The following is a 21,382-nucleotide window of genomic DNA, read 5'->3' as shown; positions in this document are numbered from 1 at the left end:
CTCTGTTTTAGCATAACACACACACCCAAAGACTCGCAGATGATCAACACTAGGCTTTCTCCTTTAAAGACTTCGTATGGAGTTTTTGTGTCCAAAGTTTTTGTTGCAACTCTATTGATGAGATAAGTTGAATGTCTTACTGCTTCCCCCCAAAGATAATTTGGCATCCTCATGTGCTTTAGTATACTCCTAGTCATCTCCAAGAGAGTTCTATTGCGTCGTTCAACAACTCCGTTCTGTTGAGGCGTATAAGGCGCAGTTAAATGTCTTGTGATACCATAATTATCACAAAAGGCTTGAAATTCATGTGAAGTAAACTCTCCTCCCCTATCTGTTCGAAATGTTTTGATAGCAGCTCCTGTTTCTTGTTCTACCCGTGCTTTGAATGTCTTGAATTTCTCGAAAGCATCACTTTTGTCTCTCAGCAATAGTGACCACATATAGCGAGAGTGATCATCAATTAAGACAAAGATATATTTGTTTCTTGCAGCTGTGGAGGGGGCAATAGGACCGCATAAATCTCCATGTATAAGTTCAAGTAACCTTGATGCACGAAAGGATGTAGATTGAGGAAATGCTTGTCTTGTCTGTTTTCCAAGCAAACACGAGGCACACGTTTCCTTCTCGATTGATATTTTTGGTATACCAATGACTAACTCCTTCTCCACCATTTTCTTCATGGTTTCGACACCAACATGTCCTAACCTTTCATGCCATCGGGTTGAATCGCTAAGTGCCATCAATTGCAGACAGTTCGTAGTCTCACTTCCTTCCATGAGTACTTTATATAGACGATTCTTGGACCTTTTGGCCTTTACCAACAAGATACTGTTTCGATCGTGCAACGTTAGATAGTCCTCCTTCATTCTTACATCACAGCCCGACTCTGTAGCCTGCCCCAGACTTATAATATTACTCTTCAGCTCCGGTATATAATAGACATCAACCAAGACTTTCTTATCACCATCTTTAGTCACAAAGAGAACTGAACCTTTCCCTTTTATATCAATGCAAGAATCATCACCGAACCGTACCTTACCCGTGATTGTCTTGTCAAGCTTCGAAAAATAACTGAGATTCCCAGACATGTGATTACTTGCTCCATTATCGAGATACCAGACATTATTATCATGTTTCTCGAAGTCCTTTTGCTGCACGTTTTTCTCATTAAGGTATACTACTTCATGTAACATGAGTTTTTCAGCTTCTTTAGTGTCATCTCCTTCATTCTCTTGTGTTTCTTGAAGTTTAAGCAGCCGATCAGGACATTCGGATGCATAATGTCCAAGTTTATCACATCTGTAACAGATCACCTTCGATTTGTCTCTCTCTTGCCTATATCCTCCATTCGATTGATTCCAGGAACGTCCACGTCCTCTCCCTCGACCTGAGAAACGACCACCATAGCCTCTACCTCTTCCTCCAGATTCGTAATTCCCTTGATATGACTGCATGTCCATGTTGGCATACATCAGCTTTCCTTGATCACTTGGTTGTTCATCCCCTTCTTCATTACAAATTCGTTCTTCATAAGCCTTCAGTCTTCCCACAATGTCTTCAAAGCTTGTAGTATTAAGATCAAGGACTTGTTCAAGCGAAGCAATGATATGTATGTAACGTCGTCTTGGAAGACTCATAAGGAATTTTTTGACCAGTTTTGGTTCATCAATACTTTCTCCCAAGGCTGCAGATTTAGTCGACAATTCAGAAAGTTTACCACTGAAAGTATCAATGGTGTCTGTATCTTTCATCTTAAGTCGGTCAAAATCAGCTAGTAGAGTTTGTAAACGTGCCTCTTTAACTCTTTCAGCGCCAACATATCTTGCCTTGATCGCAGCCCACACAGTTTTAGAGGTATCAAGGTTTCCAACTTGGAGAATCAAAGCATCTGGTATGGATTGGAAGAGAAGAGCTCTCGCCATATTATCCTGCTCAGCATCTGTCGTTCCTGGTTCGATAGCCTCCCACACCTTATTGACCTTGAGCGTTATCGTCATACGCATGGTCCACACGGTGTAGTTTGCATCGTTAAGCATCGGACACTTTATAGACGACGGACCACTTTCCTTGGACTTTGACACAACAATATCACCCATATTGAAAAGACAACCGTAATAGATCTTAGGTTCAAGTTTATGCTCTGATACCAAATATAAACCTAAGCCTTAAAGAAGATTGTGTTTATATAAAAGACTCTCTCTTTTATTGCTTTAGAAAACTTACTCAAAAACTAAAGCTCTTACAATCTCTCAAACTCATAAGTTATGCAACACCCTGCATCTCCTTATATATAAAAACTCTTAAGCTAATTTCCTTTTCTCAAATAGAAAACTAACTTATTAGACAACTCACAAATATGTATATTTAGCTTTTTCTCCTAAATATACTTTTCTTAAATCTTAAGCTAACTCAAGCTTACTCCAACAGTCACCAGAGGCATCACGGGTAATAAAAGGTGGCATTGGGATGACTTGAAATATCTCTGTGTGTATATTAAAAACTATGATTTTGGTATTTCGCATTGGATCTCCATCTTCATCTGCCGTGAGCCAATAGAGTGATCCGTTTGCAAACACTGGCCCCTGATCATTGGACAGATTATTATTCATGATATTATGATGATCAAGACTATTAGTATCCACGAACCTCCATTTTTTAACTTCTAAATCCAAAACCTCACACGTAGTAGTAAAAAATGGGAAAGTATTATATAGCCATACTAATTTATATTTTCCCGTAACGTTATCTTTCCCAAACCCAAACTGAGAAAATGACAGTCCCGGATATTTAACATGATGTGGATCTTGAACTGATGAATCCGGATCATGTTTATTCATACAAATCTGTTGAATTCTCGATAAGGGAAGTTCTATATACATTTTTGTGGCCGGATTCACCACTTTTACTGCTATGTTTATATCGTACAAGCAGACAAGGCCATCGCAGCTCTGGGATATATAGAGTTTCCATGTACCTATCTCAAATTTCAAAGCCGTTTCATCTACCACAGAAGCTGGCGTCGTCCCCAAGGCAACTGTTTTTAAAGAGAAATTGGCTTCCCGTGCCGCATAATCTTTAACATAATCAGAGACAATAAGAAGTTTGCACTCTTTGCTTTGCCCTAGATCCATGTATCTTTCTCGGAAATCTTTGGACGTGATCAGAGATCTCCAGTGTTTTGACACAGCTTGGAATCTCATGAGCGATTTCACCGGAAGCCTTATCATGATATCTTCGACGATATCGTTAGGTATATGAATTTTCTCAAACTCTCTTCTTCTTCGTTTGATTCCTTTTCTTGCGGAAGAAGCAACTTGATTGATCGTAGGGAGTTTTTGAGTCTTCTCCATCGATTTCATGTTTGATTCTTCTTACTTTCGTGAATTGAATTGAATGGACGCCAAATTCATAAACAATACTATATATATGTCTTGCCTTCTCCTTCCAAAACAAAATTATTTCCTTATTTCAGCAATTAGGTCAACCAATTAACCGACAACACATTAACCTTGGTACCTTACACTTTCTTATGTTTTAATTTCGTTTACGTCATTAGATGGGCCTAAACGAGCCGAAAGGAAACTAAATCACTATGCTTTTTCGTAAGTTAATTTTTCTTAGTTGCATTAATTTCAAGAGACCTCTCTCATTGATAACTTGCAGCTGTTTATTTTTAAGCTCAAATCTCAATATGGTAAATCTCCAACTCGTGTCTCATCTTTTCATTGCCTTCTCTATAGTACCACACTCCTTATAACACTTGCGCTTCTTTACCCTCAAAACCAAGCTACAACTTCTGAATCTTGTTTTCACATAAACATATGTCAACCGCATGTATCAACTTTTCCATGCATGCTAGCATAAGGGCATACTTTTATCTTACCAAGCTTTCTTCTCCATTTCTATGTGTAGTTGGATTTTTGAAAAAGGGTTTGTGATTAACTCTCTCCCATGAAGCCCTGAGGTTATTTACAAGACTATACCAATATACCATGGGCATATAACTAGCTTAAACCTCATAATCGCACTGTCTACATGAGCATGACACAACTTGTGCAGATTTGAGATTCCATATTAATTAAAACCCATTGTGAACCGATTGTTATACCCACGATCTGTCATCTCGGGCAGTAGGCAAAAGGGCCTAAACCGGGTTTGTCTAATGGGCCAAGAGCGTATTACTGATCGGCCGATCAGGCCCGGAGAAAGGGAGAGAGCGCGGAAATGCTTCGAGCTGCTCAGCTCGCAGCTCGGGCCCGGTCAAAGATTCCCGCATTAAAGAGGATTAATTAGACCGCACAAATCGCATCCTATTAATTATGCATTAATTGGGTAATAAATTGGTCGGTATAAATATGTAAGGGGGGGTCACTTGTAAGGGATCAGACATTTTTCCAAAAAAGCAACAATAAAAACTCAAATTCTCAGACTCATTTTAATTCTGTTCGGAACTATTTTACGGTGATAAGCTCCTCCACATTCAAACTACTTCGGAAGGAGAACCTCAATCTCAGTTCTCACATTTGGCGCTAGAAGGAGGGTAGTTATCGCCTGACTCTCGCTAGTTCCGATTTGATACATCAGTACACTCCACACAACCACCATGGTAGCCAGCTCTCCCAATCAGGCATCCTTGGAGGCGATCTAGAAGCTTCTGCAGGACTTGTCCGAGAAGTCCGACCGTCAGCAAGCCGCCTCCACCGCCCTTACTGAACGTTTCGACAGCTTGGAGGGCCAGATCTCTGTTCGTTTGGAGTAAGTCACGACGTCCGTAGCTGACCTCTCAGCCTCCCACCGCGTGTACGCCGATCGGGTCAACCTCCTGTCCTCCGACCAAAACCCATGTCGGCGTGCTTTAGATTTCTCCGGTGTGACTCCACCTTCTACCTCGCAGGTGGCAGCAACAAATGTCACTCCGGGAGATTCGTTCCCACCTCAGACCAACTTGCAAGCAGTGCCACCACTGGCTGGCGATGGCCACATCCCAGTTCAGCCTAGCGCCGTCCGGTCTTCTGAGGTCCCAGTTCGTCTTCCTCTCCCTGTAGATGGAAGTATTTCGACTCCGGGGCATGTCATCAATCCCGAGATCTTCCGCATGCAGAGCGAAATCCGGGACATGCGGTCTGTGATGCATAGTGCAACCACTTCGGCTCCGGATATCTTTCGAGTGATCGAGGAGTCGAGACGAACTCCTTTCTCTGATCAAATAGCTCGAGTCCGCATCAAAGATATTGGCAAAATTAAGTTCTCGAGCTACGAAGGAAAAGGGGATCCGACCAATCATCTCAAGACCTTCTTGCTAACAGCTAGCCGGGTGGACCTCGAGCCCCACGAAGCAGACGCTGGGTACTGCAAGCTGTTCGCAAAAACGTTTAGTGGACCAGTACTGCTTTGGTTCGCATCTCTAGCAGCTGGCTCCATAACAAACTTTACCGAGCTGTCGACCTCATTCGTTAAGCAGTATTCCAGCCTAATCGAAACTGCGGTGACGGATGCTCAGCTTTGGAACCTAAGTCAAAAGACTGGAGAGTCTCTCCAGTCTTACATAACAAAGTTCAAGGAGATCCAGGTCAAGATCCCCGGACTCTCGGACTCCACGGCCCTGGCCGCGCTTAAAAACGGTCTCTGGCATGAATCTCGCTTCCGCGAAGAGCTGTCCGTGAATCGGTTCCCAACCATTCAGGACGCATTACACCGGGCTTCGAACTGGATAGTCGCGGAGGAAGACAAAATCGCCGCTGCACAAAAACAAAACGCCCCGCCTGCAGAAAAACCACGGTTCGAGTCGCCCGCCAAAAAGACTCCGCCTACGACACCGAAGTCTGGGCCGAGCACATTCGCAGTCGCTCAATCTCCCAAAAAGATTTTTCCAAAGAATTCACCGTCCAAACCGCCATTCTCACCGCGTTCCAAGAGTGGCGTACTCCCAAGTAACAAGTGGGTCCGAGACGAAGACACGTACTGCGAGCTCCATAAAACCAACAGTCATTCCACTCGTGACTGTAAGAAGCTGATGCACCTCCTCGCAGAAAAGTACGTGGCGGGAGAAATGCCAAACGTATCAATCGAGGAGTTAGAACAGAAACCAACTCCCGAGGTGGACGAAGATGTCCCACCTTCGAAAAAGCTGAAGCAGTCCGATGGTAATGAAGCCCCCAAGAAAAGAATCGACGTGATAATGTGGAGATCGCGTCTCTTTCGGAAATCCATTACTGCGATCAAAGACCACCAGCGGAAGCTCACTAGCCCACAGCCGAAGCGAGCTAAGGTAGTAGCAAGCGATCTACCTGAAATTTCTTTCTCCGAGAAGGAAACTGAAGGGCTGGACACTCCGCACGATGATGCACTCGTCATCTCGCTTGACGTGGCGAACCACGAAGTCTGCCGAATCCTAATTGACACTGGGAGTTTGGTAGACTTGATTTTCCTCGAAACGCTCGCTAGAATGGGTATCGGAAGAGAACACATTGTCGGACCGCCTTCACCATTGGTCTCGTTCACCAGCGAGACGTCAATGTCTTTGGGCACGATCACACTACCAGTGTCCACCCAAGGCGTGGTTAAAATGGTAGAGTTCACGGTCTTCGACCGACCTGCGGCCTATAATATTATTTTGGGAACTCCCTGGCTCTACCAGATGAAGGCGGTGGCGTCGACTTACCATCAGTGCATCAAATTTCCGACCCCGCAAGGAGTTCGGGAGGTTCTCGGAAGTCAAAGGACGGCAAGGAGCTGTTACCTCGCCAGTCACAAGCTCCTGATCCAATAGCAACCACAGCTCAAGGTCCCGAAGAACCCAGTTCGGAAGCAGTTAAAAGGTGACCTCACTGAGTCCATTTTCATCAATGACAAGTTTCCGGATCAGGAAATCAAGATCGGAGTGGGGTTGGATAGCGAGCTCCGCGCTAGTCTGATAACATTCCTCAAAGAAAGAACAGCCACCTTCGCATGGTCTGTAGATGAGATGCCCGGCATCAGTCGCGAAGTTATCTCCCACGAGCTGAATGTGGACCCCACTTTCAGGCCCGTGAAGCAGAAGCGAAGAAAGCTGGGTCCTGAGCGAGCTGAAGTCGTTAACAAAGAGGTTGAACGTTTGCTGAAGGCAGGACAGATACGCGAAGTGAAGTTCCCTGAATGGCTCGCAAACACAGTGGTAGTCAAAAAGAAGAATGGAAAGTCACGAGTTTGCGTTGATTTCACCGACCTGAACAAGGTGTGCCCCAAAGATAGTTTTCCACTTCCGCATATTGACCGCCTAGTTGAGTCCACCTCGGGCCACAAGCTGATGTCTTTCATGGATGCTTTCTCTAGCTACAACCAAATCCTTATGAGCCCGGATGACCAGGAGAAGACCGCATTCATTATGGACCGCAGGATTTTCTGCTACAAAGTGATGCCTTTTGGGTTAAAGAATGCGGGAGCAACTTACCAGAGATTGGTGAATAGAATGTTCGAGCATCAACTCGGGAAGACCATGGAAGTCTACATCGATGACATGCTTGTAAAATCAATGGAAGCTGGCTCGCACCTCGCTGATCTGAAGGTCTGCTTCGACATCCTGGATCAGTTCGGGATGAAGCTTAACCCCACGAAATGCACCTTTGCCGTCCCATCAGGGGAATTTCTGGGGTACATAGTTACGGAAAGAGGAATTGAAGCAAACCCGAGGCAGATTAATGCTTTCCTGTCTATGAGTTCTCCTAGAACCTTGCGCAAAGTGCAACGCCTTAACGGACCGATCATAGCTCTCAACCGCTTCATTTCTCGATCTACGGACAAATGCCTCCCTTTCTACCAGCTGTTACGAAAAGGAGGCAAAAACTTCTTGTGGGACGCGAAGTGCGAGGAGGCGTTCGCTCAGCTCAAAGCCTATCTTTCCGAACCGCCAGTCTTGGCTAAACCTGAGTTCGGTGAGTCGCTCTTTCTTTACGTAGCCGTATCGGACAGTGCGGTCAGCGGAGTCTTGGTTCGTGAGGAAAGGGGGGAGCAGCGGCCAATTTTCTATATCAGCAAGTCATTTACTGGGGCAGAGTCTAGGTACCCTACGATGGAGAAATTGGCCCTAGCAGTGGTCACTTCGGCAAGAAAGCTACGGCCCTACTTCCAGTCCCATACAATCGTCGTCCTGACAACGCAACCACTTCGAACGGTACTACATAGTCCGAGCCAGTCCGGAAGGCTTGCCAAGTGGTCTGTTGAGTTGAGTGAATACGACATCGAGTTTCGGACTCGAACCTGTGCTAAGGCGCAAGTGTTGGCAGATTTTTTGATCGAACTCCCACTAGCGTCTTCGGTTAGCGACAATGTCGCGACCCCATGGACTTTGTATGTTGATGGCGCCTCTTCCAAGTCGGGGGCAGGAATCAGGGTCCGCCTTACTTCTCCTACCGGCGAAGTGATCGAGCAGTCATTCCGCCTGGCTTTCAGCGCGTCCAACAATGAGGCCGAGTCTGAATCTTTTCTTGCTGGTTTATGCCTCGCAGTGGGGATTGGTGTCCGAAAACTCCGAGCCTTTTGCGATTCCCAACTAGTCACTAACCAGTTTTTGGGGGAGTACGAGACCAAAGATGGTCGTATGGAGGCTTATTTGTCCACCGCTCGGGAGTTGGCCGCTAAGTTCGAAGAGTTCGAAATCACTAAGATCCCACGGAGTGAAAACTCCGCTGCCGACGCTCTAGCATCACTGGCGTCCACTTCGGATCCCGCGATAACAAGGATTATCCCCGTCAAAGTCATCCACTTTCCCAGCATCCGGTTAGAGAACTCAAGCGTCGTTACCCGGGCGATGAAGACACGGTTGGCTGCTGAGGAAGCAGCTTGCAAGGCGACTGCGGACTCTTTACTTTCGGAGGATCCAGCCCCCGTTATGCCTACTCCGATGGAAGTTCACCCACCTCTAGCCGAGTTCGACACAAGCCCAACTCCAGAATCATCGAGCTCATCAGTTGACAATCAAGCTGTTATACCGCATGCTACTTCGAGCGACACAAATTCTAACAGCTGGGGGGCGGATGACTGGCGGAGCCTGATCTGGGCTTACTTGGAAAAAGGGGAACTCCCAGCCGACAAATGGGCAGCCAGGAAACTCAAAGTCGTCAGTGCACGGTACTGTATTCACAACGGAATACTTCTACGCCGGAGCGTAGCTGGTCCTTATCTAACGTGCGTGGCGGGTAGAGAGCCCGCAATGCTAATACGAGCTGTTCACGATGGTCCCAATGGCAATCACTCCGGAGGTCGGACTCTGGCTTTCAAAATCAAAAAGCAAGGTTACTTCTGGCCTACTACGGTCACGGACTGCAAAAAATATTCTCGAACTTGTGAGAAGTGTCAGAAGCACGCTCTGTCGATTCATCAACCTACCAAGCTTCTGTCTTCGGTGTCCGCACCTTACCCATTTATGAGATGGTCTATGGATATCATCGGCCCATTGCATCGAGGACCAGGAGGAGTTCAGTACGTGCTCGCTCTTACCGATTATTTTTCTAAGTGGGTAGAAGCCGCAGCCTACGCGAAAGTGACAAGCAACGAAGTGGAACAGTTCATGCTCAAGAGCATAATTTATCGCTACGGTGTCCCATGTGAAATCATCACGGACAACGGTCCACAGTTCATCTCCTCGAAGTTCGAAGAGTTCTGTGCGAGGTGGAAAATTCGGCTCAACAAGTCAACTCCTCGTTACCCGCAGGGTAATGGGCAAGCCGAGGCAATGAATAAGGTTATACTCGCCAACCTGAAGAAACGGCTCGATGCTCGTAAGGGGCGCTGGCCGGACGAACTGCAAGGCGTTCTTTGGGCAATTCGAACTACACCTCGCCGGGCCACTAGTGAAACACCTTTCTCCTTGGTCTACGGAGTCGATGTCGTAGTCCCAGCTGACATAGAGGTCCCTGGAGTCCGTACCTCACTGAACCCACTCCGAGCTGAGGAAAATGAGGACTTCCTACAGGATACTCTTGATACAATCAACGAGCGTCGAGACCAGGCGCTAGTTCAGATCCAGAATTACCAGAACGCAGTAGCTCGATACTATAACTCCAGAATCCGAGGCAGACTGTTGGCAGTGGGCAACCTTGTCCTCCGGAAAGTTTATGAGAATACCGAGGAGCTCAATGCAGGAAAGCTGGGAGTTAACTGAGAAGGACCATACAGAATTACTCGCGAAGTCCGAAATGGAGTCTATCAGCTCGAGGATTCAGAGGGAAAACTAGTCCCGAGGTCTTGGAATTCTTTACACCTTAAACTCTTTTACAGTTAATCTTTTTGTATCGAACTACGGTTTAGCTTGATCCCGATAAGGATACGTAGGCAGCCCACTTCGGGTCCAGCTATCCATATTAATAAAATTTAAAGTTTTCTTAAACTTTATTGTTAATAATGGTAAAAAAAAAAAAACCGAAGTCTGACTTCGCATCTATCATTTTAAGCCAAGGTCCACCCTTGCAAAAACTAAACCGAAGTTCTCACTTCGTACCAGCCAAGGTCCATCCTTGCAAAAACTAAACCGAAGTTCTCACTTCGTACCAGCCAAGGTCCATCCTTGCAAAAACTAAACCGAAGTTCTCACTTCGTACCAGCCAAGGTCCATCCTTGCAAAAACTAAACCGAAGTTCTCACTTCGTCCCCCTCTTTACTTATTAAAGCCGAAACCTAGTTTCGCGAGCTCCTTATCTAGCTACCGAGGCATTCGCCTCGCACTTATTAGGGGTGTGAAGTTTTCGAACTATTTGACCGAATTTAGTTCGCGCTTATTTCTGCTCATCATCTTTTCAAAGCAAAAGATTGTGGAAATTAAAGTTCGCAAATCAAAATATTTTCGGAAGTGGTCACCACGACCAAAACACTTCCAAATAAGTTTTAAAATAAATACTACAAACACGGGGGGCAAAGCATGCCAAGACAACCCCGGACTAAAACCAAAAGCCTACTGAGTAGGGAGAGGGGGATCTGACGCCGCTTCGGAGAGAGCCAAACCCATCTCTGCGAGCTCCTCTTCCGACCTGGTGTTCGCTAGATAGTCGTCTATCCCCTGATTCGAGATTTGCCCGAAGTTAGTACCAGACTCGTCGATTGTGACACTAAGCGGGCGCTCGTTACACAAGAGATCGGGAGTGTCCGCCAAAAGATCTGAGAATGCAGCGAGGTCGAGATCACGGGGAGTTACCTTTGAAACCCTTTCATCGGCTTCCTCCTCGTCAGCTTTCAAGATTCCGAGCTCGGCCTCCATGTCTTGGATCTCGCCCCTGGAGATCTCCTCTACCAGCATCCGGTTAGCCCGGATCTCGGCAGCTCAGATCTGGAGCGGGGCTAGCTTTTCCCTCTCTTTGAAGGTGACCTTCACCTCCTCAACTAAGGGGCGGAGAGTTCGCCTCATTGCCTGCCTTTCCTCCCTCCATACTCTTTCAATCTCGCAGCTGTTGCCAGCTTCGAGTAATTGATTGCGGAGCTCGATCTCGTGCAGTCTGTTTTTTGCTGCCTTGGCATCTTCCGCCGCCTCAAAGTAAAGGTCCTCCGCCTTTTTCAGCTTGTCGCGAAGGTCCTCGTTAGCAACCCCGAGGTCGAGCACCTCTACCTCAGCCTTCTTCATCCAAGCTCGGATCCGTTCGGCTTTCGCCACAGTGTCGGCATTCTCGGCTTCCAGTCGGGCATACTCCTTTACCTGAGCCTCTAAGTCGGCGATCCTTTCTTGAAGGAGGTGCACTTCGGAAGACGAGGAGGAAGCGAACAGTTGCTCCTCGTAGGACGCAACTGAGAAGTTAAACTCGATCATTAGCTGGAAAAGATAGCTTGTTAAGCGACAATATAAAAAAAAAAGAAACAGTCAAAAGTGAGACACAAATAAAATTACACTCGAGCTGGACCTGACAAGAAACGCTGGTCTACCAATTTTCGAGGTCCACTTCGAAATGAACGAGCTCGTGTGATGGCCGAAAGTGAGCTCGTTGACCGGGAAGAAAAAGTAGGACTTCCGCCATTTCTCATCCTTCTCCGGCAGGTCATCAAAGACCTTCAGTCCGGAGAGCGGGCTCACGTAGAGCGTTCCCTTGGTGTGACCCGTCTTCACGGTATACACCTGGAGGAAGTCCGCCAGCGACAGCTGGTAATTGAACTCCTCCCCCAGGGTTTGTAGGCACATAACAGTCTGAACAAAGTTTGGGCACATTTGAGGGAGAGCGAAGCCCAGTTCGAACATCATCTTAATGATGAGTTCGGGTAGGGGAAGTGACAGGCCACACGCGGAGAAGTAGATCTCGAACGCACAGCAGTACCCTGGAGGAGGGTTCTCCGGGGATTCGTGGGACTCCGGGAATCTGAGTTCAATCTCAGACGAGATCCCGGTGGAACCCCTAACCTCAGCCAGGTTCGCCGCTGAGAGAATTGACGGCGGATGGGGGCCAAAAACGCCTGGAATTAGGGGTTTTGCAGGTTTACCCGATGAGGATTTCAGAGGAGACATACTTTTCCGGTGAAGTAATAAGGAATGAGGGAAGAGTAAAGGATTTTTTCCGGCGGAACTAGAAAGTTTATGGAAGAAAAGAGAGAAAATCTAAGAGCAGAAGAACACAAACACGATTAAAGGTTAAGAATGAGAGAGGAGTCGAAGTTTACCTTTATACACGGCACTGGGGCGTAATGATTACCTGGGGAAGTGAAAGGTCCCGCACCGTCTTCTCTCTCTCTTATAGTGAACACGCCACCTAGTGGGCCCCGAGGCTTGTTCGGGAAGGCAAATCCCATCATTACCACAATCAAATCATGGAGATATGGGAAGATATTCAGTTTTCCGAAATTGATCGCTTGGAAGTTAAAAATCCCCCGAACTGTTCAGCTCGGAGGACTTGGGGGGGCAACTGTTGTACCCACCATCTGTTATCTCGGGCAGTAGGCAAAAGGGCCTAAACCGGGTTTGTCTAATGGGCCAAGAGCGTATTACTGATCGGCCCATCAGGCCCGGAGAAAGGGAGAGAGCGCGGAAATGCTTCGAGCTGCTCAGCTCGCAGCTCGGGCCCGGTCAAAGATTCCCGCATTAAAGAGGATTAATTAGACCGCACAAATCGCATCTTATTAATTATGCATTAATTGGGTAATAAATTGGTCGGTATAAATATGTAAGGGGGGGGGGTCACTTGTAAGGGATCGGACATTTTTCCAAAAAAGCAACAATAAAAACTCAAATTCTCAGACTCATTTTAATTCTGTTCGGAACTATTTTACGGTGATAAGCTCCTCCACATTCAAACTACTTCGGAAGGAGAAGCTCAATCTCAGTTCTCACACTGATTAACTGTATCTTTTGCAATAGACTCATCAGGAATCTATCACGTTTGTAATACTCTCATAAACATTCCAACTGAATATTATGAACCAGTAATCTACCAGGATCCCACACTGACAAACACTTAGTGAAATCTACAGATCCCTAAAAACTTCTCTGCGCTTTGCAAACCATAGCTTTTAAAAGCCTCTGAAACGCCGTTATTCAACTATGCTCCCAGACTCTGACTCCAATGCATTTATACCAGAATCTATCTCCACTCATCTCAAATGTCTCTGCAAAAATCCAGTTTATCACAAGTTTGTTCGGTCGCCCGTTTGATGTCTCCACTGGAACTGGTCAAAACTGATATTTCGAAAGAACTGATTCCGGAACAGATTGAAACGCTTGACTAGAAAAAGCAATTCAACCGTCAAAACTTCAATCCCACCGTCGAATCTCAAGTCTGTAATATCACAAAGCTCCCCATAAAATTTCAGCATGATCAGACTACTCCTTGCCTTGAAAAGTCATCTAGAAACTGATTTCTGCATTATTTATTTTCAAGTTCTGAAATTACTAATCAATCCCTCCTGTGATTACCTTAACTTCACTGAATTTTTCCAAGCACATTCTGCAGCTCCATCACTTGCACTATCATGTTAACCACTGAACTTTTTTTTTTTCAATGACAATTGCTCAGAACCTTTGAACCAACTCAGCTGAGATCATCATATACTCAAACCACAAAATCTTTTGGCTCAGCTTGACATCACTGGAAATATCTCGCTTTCAAGTTTCTAAAACACCTTTCAGCTCTCAAATCCGAGTTCTGTAGACAAAGATAACAAAGTGTTAAACTGGAGTCAGAACAATATCTTTAAAGTCTGAACCCTTAACATGATATTAGAGTACAAGAGAATGATGTATATAAGTTTAGGGATCTCTTTGTAAATACTTAACCCTAGGCTCCTCTGTTCTAGTATATAAACGATTGTAGCTACTCCCATGAGAAATATAATACAAACATTCCTTATATGGAATCAGAGCTTCGATCAACCCTAAAATATTTCTAAATCTCGTCACTCTCTGCTTCAATGGCCGCCTCCACTACAAACTCTCCTTCGACTGGTGAAGTTATCTTCACCAACAACACAAACACACTCTTCAACGTCAACACTGCCAACGTCACTAAGCTTAATGATACCAACTATCTCATGTGGAGTCTCCAAATCCATGCCTTGATTGATGGCTACGAGCTCTCTGGTTATCTCGATGGGTCTACAAAACCTCCTCCTCCCACTGTCACGGTGAATGACACAACTACACCAAATCCTGATTTCACGATCTGGAAGCGTCAAGATCGTCTCCTCTTTAGTGCTCTCTTGGGTGCTATGGCCACTTCTGTTCAACCGTTGGTGTCCCGTGCTACCACTACTGCTGATGCATGGGCAACTCTTGCTGATACGTTCGCCAAAGCTAGCCGCAGTCATTTTAAACAAATCAAAGATCAGATGAAGTTCTAGACAAAAGGTAACAAATCAATAGATGAATATGTTCGTGGTCTAACTGTTCGCTTTGATGAGCTTGCTATACTTGGGAAACCGATGGACCATGAAGATCAAATTGAGAAGATTCTCGCTGGTCTTCCTGAAGATTACAAACCGGTGATTGATCAGATTGAGAGCAAAGATTCTCCCCCTACCATAACCGAAGTTCATGAACGTCTCCGCAATCGCGAAGTCACTCTCCGTGCTGCTGCCACCACTACCCCATTTCCGACCTCTGCTAATACTGTTCAGTACCACCGTAGAGGTGACTATAACAACAACAATACTCACAACAACAACTCTCGCAACAACACTCGTTCCTCGTCGTCATCTTTCCGCTCCAACAACAACAACCACAACAACAACAACAATTGGCAAGGTAACACCAACAACAACACAACTCGCTCATTCAGGCCCTATCTCGGCAAGTGCCAAATCTGTCACACACAGGGACACAGTGCCCGCCGTTGTCCACAACTCCACTCCATTCAAGCCTCAACTCCACGCAACAACAGCCCATTTACTCCTTGGCAGCCACGCGCAAACATGGTGGCTAACATGTCCTCACCAGCAATCTTGGATAGTGGTGCCACTCACCACATCATCTCTGATCTCAACAACCTTACCATCCATCAACCATACAATGGTGGTGATGATCTCACCATAGCTGATGGCTCCACACTGCCCATTACTCATACGGGTTTAGCGCTACTTCCAACTCAAACTCGCACTCTCAAATTAGATAAAATACTTTGTGTTCCTAATATACACAAGNGGAAGCGTCAAGATCGTCTCCTCTTTAGTGCTCTCTTGGGTGCTATGGCCACTTCTGTTCAACCGTTGGTGTCCCGTGCTACCACTACTGCTGATGCATGGGCAACTCTTGCTGATACGTTCGCCAAAGCTAGCCGCAGTCATTTTAAACAAATCAAAGATCAGATGAAGTTCTAGACAAAAGGTAACAAATCAATAGATGAATATGTTCGTGGTCTAACTGTTCGCTTTGATGAGCTTGCTATACTTGGGAAACCGATGGACCATGAAGATCAAATTGAGAAGATTCTCGCTGGTCTTCCTGAAGATTACAAACCGGTGATTGATCAGATTGAGAGCAAAGATTCTCCCCCTACCATAACCGAAGTTCATGAACGTCTCCGCAATCGCGAAGTCACTCTCCGTGCTGCTGCCACCACTACCCCATTTCCGACCTCTGCTAATACTGTTCAGTACCACCGTAGAGGTGACTATAACAACAACAATACTCACAACAACAACTCTCGCAACAACACTCGTTCCTCGTCGTCATCTTTCCGCTCCAACAACAACAACCACAACAACAACAACAATTGGCAAGGTAACACCAACAACAACACAACTCGCTCATTCAGGCCCTATCTCGGCAAGTGCCAAATCTGTCACACACAGGGACACAGTGCCCGCCGTTGTCCACAACTCCACTCCATTCAAGCCTCAACTCCACGCAACAACAGCCCATTTACTCCTTGGCAGCCACGCGCAAACATGGTGGCTAACATGTCCTCACCAGCAATCTTGGATAGTGGTGCCACTCACCACATCATCTCTGATCTCAACAACCTTACCATCCATCAACCATACAATGGTGGTGATGATCTCACCATAGCTGATGGCTCCACACTGCCCATTACTCATACGGGTTTAGCGCTACTTCCAACTCAAACTCGCACTCTCAAATTAGATAAANCGCTTTGATGAGCTTGCTATACTTGGGAAACCGATGGACCATGAAGATCAAATTGAGAAGATTCTCGCTGGTCTTCCTGAAGATTACAAACCGGTGATTGATCAGATTGAAAGCAAAGATTCTCCCCCCACCATAACCGAAGTTCATGAACGTCTCCGCAATGGCGAAGTCACTCTCCGTGCTGCTTCCACCACTACCCCATTTTTGACCTCTGCTAATGCTGTTCAGTACCACCGTAGAGGTGACTATAACAACAACAATACTCACAACAACAACTCTCGCAACAACACTCGTTCCTCGTCGTCATCTTTCCGCTCCACCAACAACAACCACAACAACAACAACAACAACAATAACAATTGGCAAGGTAACAACAACAACAACACCACTCGCTCATTCAGGCCCTATCTCGGCAAGTGCCAAATCTGTCACACACAGGGACACAGTGCCCGCCGTTGTCCACAACTCCACTCCATTCAAGCCTCTACTCCACGCAACAACAGCCCATTCACTCCTTGGCAGCCACGCGCAAACATGGTGGCTAACATGTCCTCGCCAGCAATCTTGGATAGTGGTGCCACTCACCACATCACCTCTGATCTCAACAACCTTACCATCCATCAACCATACAATGGTGGTGATGATCTCACCATAGCTGATGGCTCCACACTGCCCATTACTCATACGGGTTTAGCGCTACTTCCAACTCAAACTCGCACTCTCAAATTAGATAAAATACTTTGTGTTCCTAATATACACAAGAATCTTATCTCCGTATATCGTTTGTGCAATGCTAATCAAGTCTCGGTGCATTTCTTTCCTGCCTTCTTTCAGGTGAAGGATCTCAGTACGGGGTCCCATTACTCCAAGGTCGGACTGCTAATGAGCTCTATCAATGGCCGATGACACGTCCCAATGATGTTGCGTTTCTGTCTGCTGCTGGTCCATGACCAAGTCTTGTTTCTTGGCACTCACGTCTCGGCCATCCGTCCTCTACCATTTTAAATGCTGTTATTTCCTCTTTTTCACTTCCTATTGCTTCTTCCTCTCAAAAAAATTTCTCTTGCTCTGAATGTCTAATTAATAAAAGTCACAAACTTCCTTTCACTCACTCCACCATTGTCTCCACTCGACCCCTTGAATATATTTTCTCCGATGTTTGGACTTTACCAATTCTTTCTCACCAAAACTACAAATACTATCTGGTCCTTATTGATCATTTCACTCGATATACATGGTTATACCCTCTCAAAAGAAAATCGGATGTCAAAGAAATTTTTATCAAATATACGGCCCTTGTTGAGAACCGCTTTCAAACACGCATTGGTCACTTGTTCACGGATAATGGGGGCGAGTTTGTGGCACTAAGAAATTTCTTGTCCACACACGGCATATCTCATCTCACCTCACCCCCTCATACTCCTGAACACAACGGGTTATCGGAGCGGAAGCATCGTCACATTGTTGAAACCGGGATGTAATGTCGACAGCCTCTATTCCTACTGAATATTGGCCATACGCGCTTGCAACCGCTGTGTTTTTAATCAACAGAATGCCCACTTCTGTGCTCTCCATGCGGTCTCCTTTTCAACAGCTCTTCCATGCATCACCAAACTATGAGAAACTAAGGGTTTTTGGCTGCCTCTGCTTCCCTTGGTTACGACCTTACGCACAACACAAACTTGATGATCGCTCACAACGATGTGTATTCCTTGGATACTCCTTGACCCATAGTGCATATTACTGCTTTCATCCTCCACAGGTCGAGTATATACCTCTCACCATGTTCAGTTTATTGAGGATATATTTCCCTTTCGTGATCTCCGACAATCACCGGACACAACAACCACCGTTGCTTCCACTCCGGTTTTGTCGCCGGTTATGATCCCTCTACCTCCGGTGGCACCATCACAGCAACCTCCTCAACCTTCGCTGAACCCTACCGCCTCACCTCCGCTCAACCAACGTGATTATCGTTTTATGTATCACCGTCGCACTCACCCAGTGGACCAACCTCTTATTGGGCCTTCCCATTCATCTCTGGCCCATAATCACTTAAACAACCAACGAGACAACACAAACTCAACACAGCCCAACAGCATTGCTACCCCTGCCTCGACATCATCTTCTCCGACTACGACCTTAGGATCCCCGGACTCGAACCTTCACCACTCCGTCTCGCCGCCATCTCAGGTATCGTCTCCTAACCCCTCTTCTTCCTCTCTCTCTCGCTCGGAGCCTACTGCTCCCCATGAAAATGAGGTGCGTCCCACATCTCAGCCACACCCTTCTTCTACTGAGCCTACTGCTCAACCTGAAAATGAGTTGCATCCCACAACTCAGCCACAACCACAAATACGACCCCCACCGCGCCAAGCTTGTCCTGTACAACCACAGATCCAAAATCAACTTGTTGAGCCACCACAAAATACCCACAAAATGCAAACTAGAGCCAAAAATAACATCACCAAACCAATCACCAAACTCTCTCTTCAAGTCATTGCTTCTCCTACATCACCAAAGGAACCGACCACCATTACCCAGGCCTTAAAAGATCCGAACTGGAGTGCTGCATGTTCTCGCGAATACGACGCTCTGAATGTGAATCATACTTGGGACTTGGTTCCTCCTAATGCTGACCAAAATATTGTTGGATGTAAGTGGGTGTTTACTACAAAATTCTTTGCCAATGGTGTACTTGATCGTTACAAAGCACGCTTGGTTGCAAAGGGCTTTCATCAACAATATGGAAAAGACTATGCGGAGACCTTCATCCCCGTTATCAAATCGACAACGCTTCGTCTCGTTCTTGATGTTGCTGTTAAAAAGTCTTGGCCACTCAAACAGTTAGATGTCAACAATGCCTTCCTACAAGGTGATCTTACTGAAGAAGTTTACATGTCTCAACCACCAGGCTTTGTTGACAAGGATCGACCTAATCATGTTTGCCGTCTCTGCAAACCTATCTACGGACTCAAGCAAGCCCCACCCTCATGGTATATGGCTCTCAAACAACACTTACTTGACACAGGCTTCACTAATTCTCTTTCTGATGCGTCTCTATATATTCATGGTTCTGGCTCAAACATCACCTATGTGCTTGTCTATGTCAATGATATCATCATTACTGTTTGATATGTCTATATTTTGTCTCTGCTAAGCATGTTTTTATCACGCATATAGTTAGGATAACTAATTGTTTTGCATGAATTTCTACTCTCTTTTGTACACTTTTCATATTTAGGTAGTTCATGCATTATCTTCGCATACATCGTGCATTTTGGAGTATTTCAGGTATTTAGGAGACTTTGGAGCCAGGCTGTCTCGAGTCGCGCCACCACTCCGGCATCACACATCCGATCGGGTCGTGCCACCACTCCGTCATCACACATCCGCTTGGGTCGTGCCATCATTCTGTCATCATACATCCGCTCGAGTCGCGCCATCATTCCATCATCACATATCCGCTCGAGTCGCGCCATCATTCCGTCATCACACATCCGCTCGAGTCGCGCCATCATTCCATCGTCACACATCCGCTCGAGTCGCGCCATCATTCCATCGTCACACATCCGCTCGAGTAGCGCCATCATTCCATCGTCACACATCCGCTCGAGTCGCGCCATCACTCACTCGAGCCACTACTTGTTCGCACATGTCAGGAAGACGTTCCATCTTACACGCTTCAGGAGATTCCCAAACCGACTCTTTATCTTGTCGTTTTAAGTTTTAGGGATTTTACGTCTTTACTATAAATACGTTTTGTTAAGTCTCCGCGACATCATCTAAGTTTTTATCTCGTTTTTATTTTGTAAGGTTTCGCTAGCCACCAAAAACCGTTCTCAGACTTTGTATCCAGATATCTTTTGATACATTGAGTATTTGCATTTGATTTCTTCTACAAACTTGTTTATCTCATTTTTACCTATCTTAGAATGTTTGTTTCAATGTTTTCTGAGTTTGTATTGTTGATGATGATTTCTGGATCTGAGTAGTGCGTTAGTTCTTGAGGATGGGATAGATTAGGTGGAGGATCTTAGGATGTAGGGTGTTTAAGCTTGATTTGTATGATTCCCTTCTGGACTAGAGTTAGAATTACTAGTTTCTCTCTGATCAATTGGAACTAGGTTCGAGACATTTCCACACCCAAAAGGTGTTCGATGAAATGTCTGACCAACTAGTGCCAGAGACTTACGTTCCTAGCCTAAGAGATTAGTTGTCTAGGATGTTTGTTGACGTGAATGAACTTGTTTGTCATGCCTGCTCGACCACGTTTCTCTAGCGAGAGCTAGGTATGGAAGTGGTTGAGTCTGAGTAGCTTTTACCAAGAGATTGGATTAGCTAAGTTGTGATGTTCATTGTTTAGGGATAGATTGCTTGTGGCATGTTAAACACTCTGTAGACTAGGATACTCCACCGACATCAATTACTCCCATCCTTAGGACTTTTATCCTTTTGATTGATATTACATTCCTGAGATTGTTTCGCTTCTTGCTTTTTAGTTCATGCTTAGACTCGTTTCTGTTTTTATTAATTTTCATTTCTTGTCTTGCATTCTCGTTTCTAGTTCCAGAACACATTTCCGTTTGCATTTTTGTCATTCTAGGATTGTTAGAAAAAACACTCTTTTTGAATTGGCTTGACTTGTGATTCCTTGATTGCATCTTGATTGCTAGCAACATCCCATTTGGATTGACACCTTAAATACTACAACACTTAAGGTTAATTGAACCTGCTAGGATAAGACACACAAAAATCTTAGTATCAATTTGGCGCCGTTGCCATTTGGGATTTGTTTGGCTACATTTGAGATTTCAAGTTTTGCAAGATTAAGTTCTGTTACACTTATCATTC

At 45.6% G+C, this 21,382-nt stretch overlaps 4 protein-coding genes across 4 annotated transcripts; 3 read left to right on the top strand and 1 right to left on the bottom strand.

The window, feature by feature from the left end:
* Positions 1–2,399: 2,399 nt before the first annotated feature.
* Positions 2,400–3,359, bottom strand: LOC104773127 (putative F-box protein At2g02030). The gene has a single exon (XM_010497675.1). The coding sequence runs from the start codon at positions 3,357–3,359 to the stop codon at positions 2,400–2,402; it is 960 nt and encodes a 319-aa protein (XP_010495977.1).
* A 10,993-nt stretch (positions 3,360–14,352) lies between these two features.
* Positions 14,353–14,781, top strand: LOC104773126. Its single transcript, XM_010497674.1, has one exon. It carries the CDS (start codon positions 14,353–14,355, stop codon positions 14,779–14,781), a length of 429 nt encoding a protein of 142 aa, XP_010495976.1.
* An 81-nt stretch (positions 14,782–14,862) lies between these two features.
* On the top strand, positions 14,863–15,756 carry LOC104773125 (ras guanine nucleotide exchange factor P-like). The gene has a single exon (XM_010497673.1). It carries the CDS (start codon positions 14,863–14,865, stop codon positions 15,754–15,756), a length of 894 nt encoding a protein of 297 aa, XP_010495975.1.
* Positions 15,757–15,837: 81 nt separating this feature from the next.
* Positions 15,838–16,536, top strand: LOC104773123 (GATA zinc finger domain-containing protein 15-like). Its single transcript, XM_010497672.1, has one exon. The coding sequence runs from the start codon at positions 15,838–15,840 to the stop codon at positions 16,534–16,536; it is 699 nt and encodes a 232-aa protein (XP_010495974.1).
* The last annotated feature ends 4,846 nt before the right edge of the window (positions 16,537–21,382 follow it).

The sequence above is a fragment of the Camelina sativa genome, unplaced genomic scaffold (genome assembly GCF_000633955.1).
Source record: "Camelina sativa cultivar DH55 unplaced genomic scaffold, Cs unpScaffold00456, whole genome shotgun sequence".
NCBI classification, from domain to species: domain Eukaryota; kingdom Viridiplantae; phylum Streptophyta; class Magnoliopsida; order Brassicales; family Brassicaceae; genus Camelina; species Camelina sativa.
Note: the sequence above shows the minus strand (reverse complement) of the source record. Positions and strands in the feature narration are given on the sequence as shown.

What these genes read in the sequence shown, in the direction of transcription:
- LOC104773127 (XM_010497675.1), bottom strand. Translation starts at nt 3,359, where the DNA reads ATGAAATCGATGGAGAAGACTCAAAAACTCCCTACGATCAATCAAGTT.
- LOC104773126 (XM_010497674.1), top strand. Translation starts at nt 14,353, where the DNA reads ATGGCCGCCTCCACTACAAACTCTCCTTCGACTGGTGAAGTTATCTTC.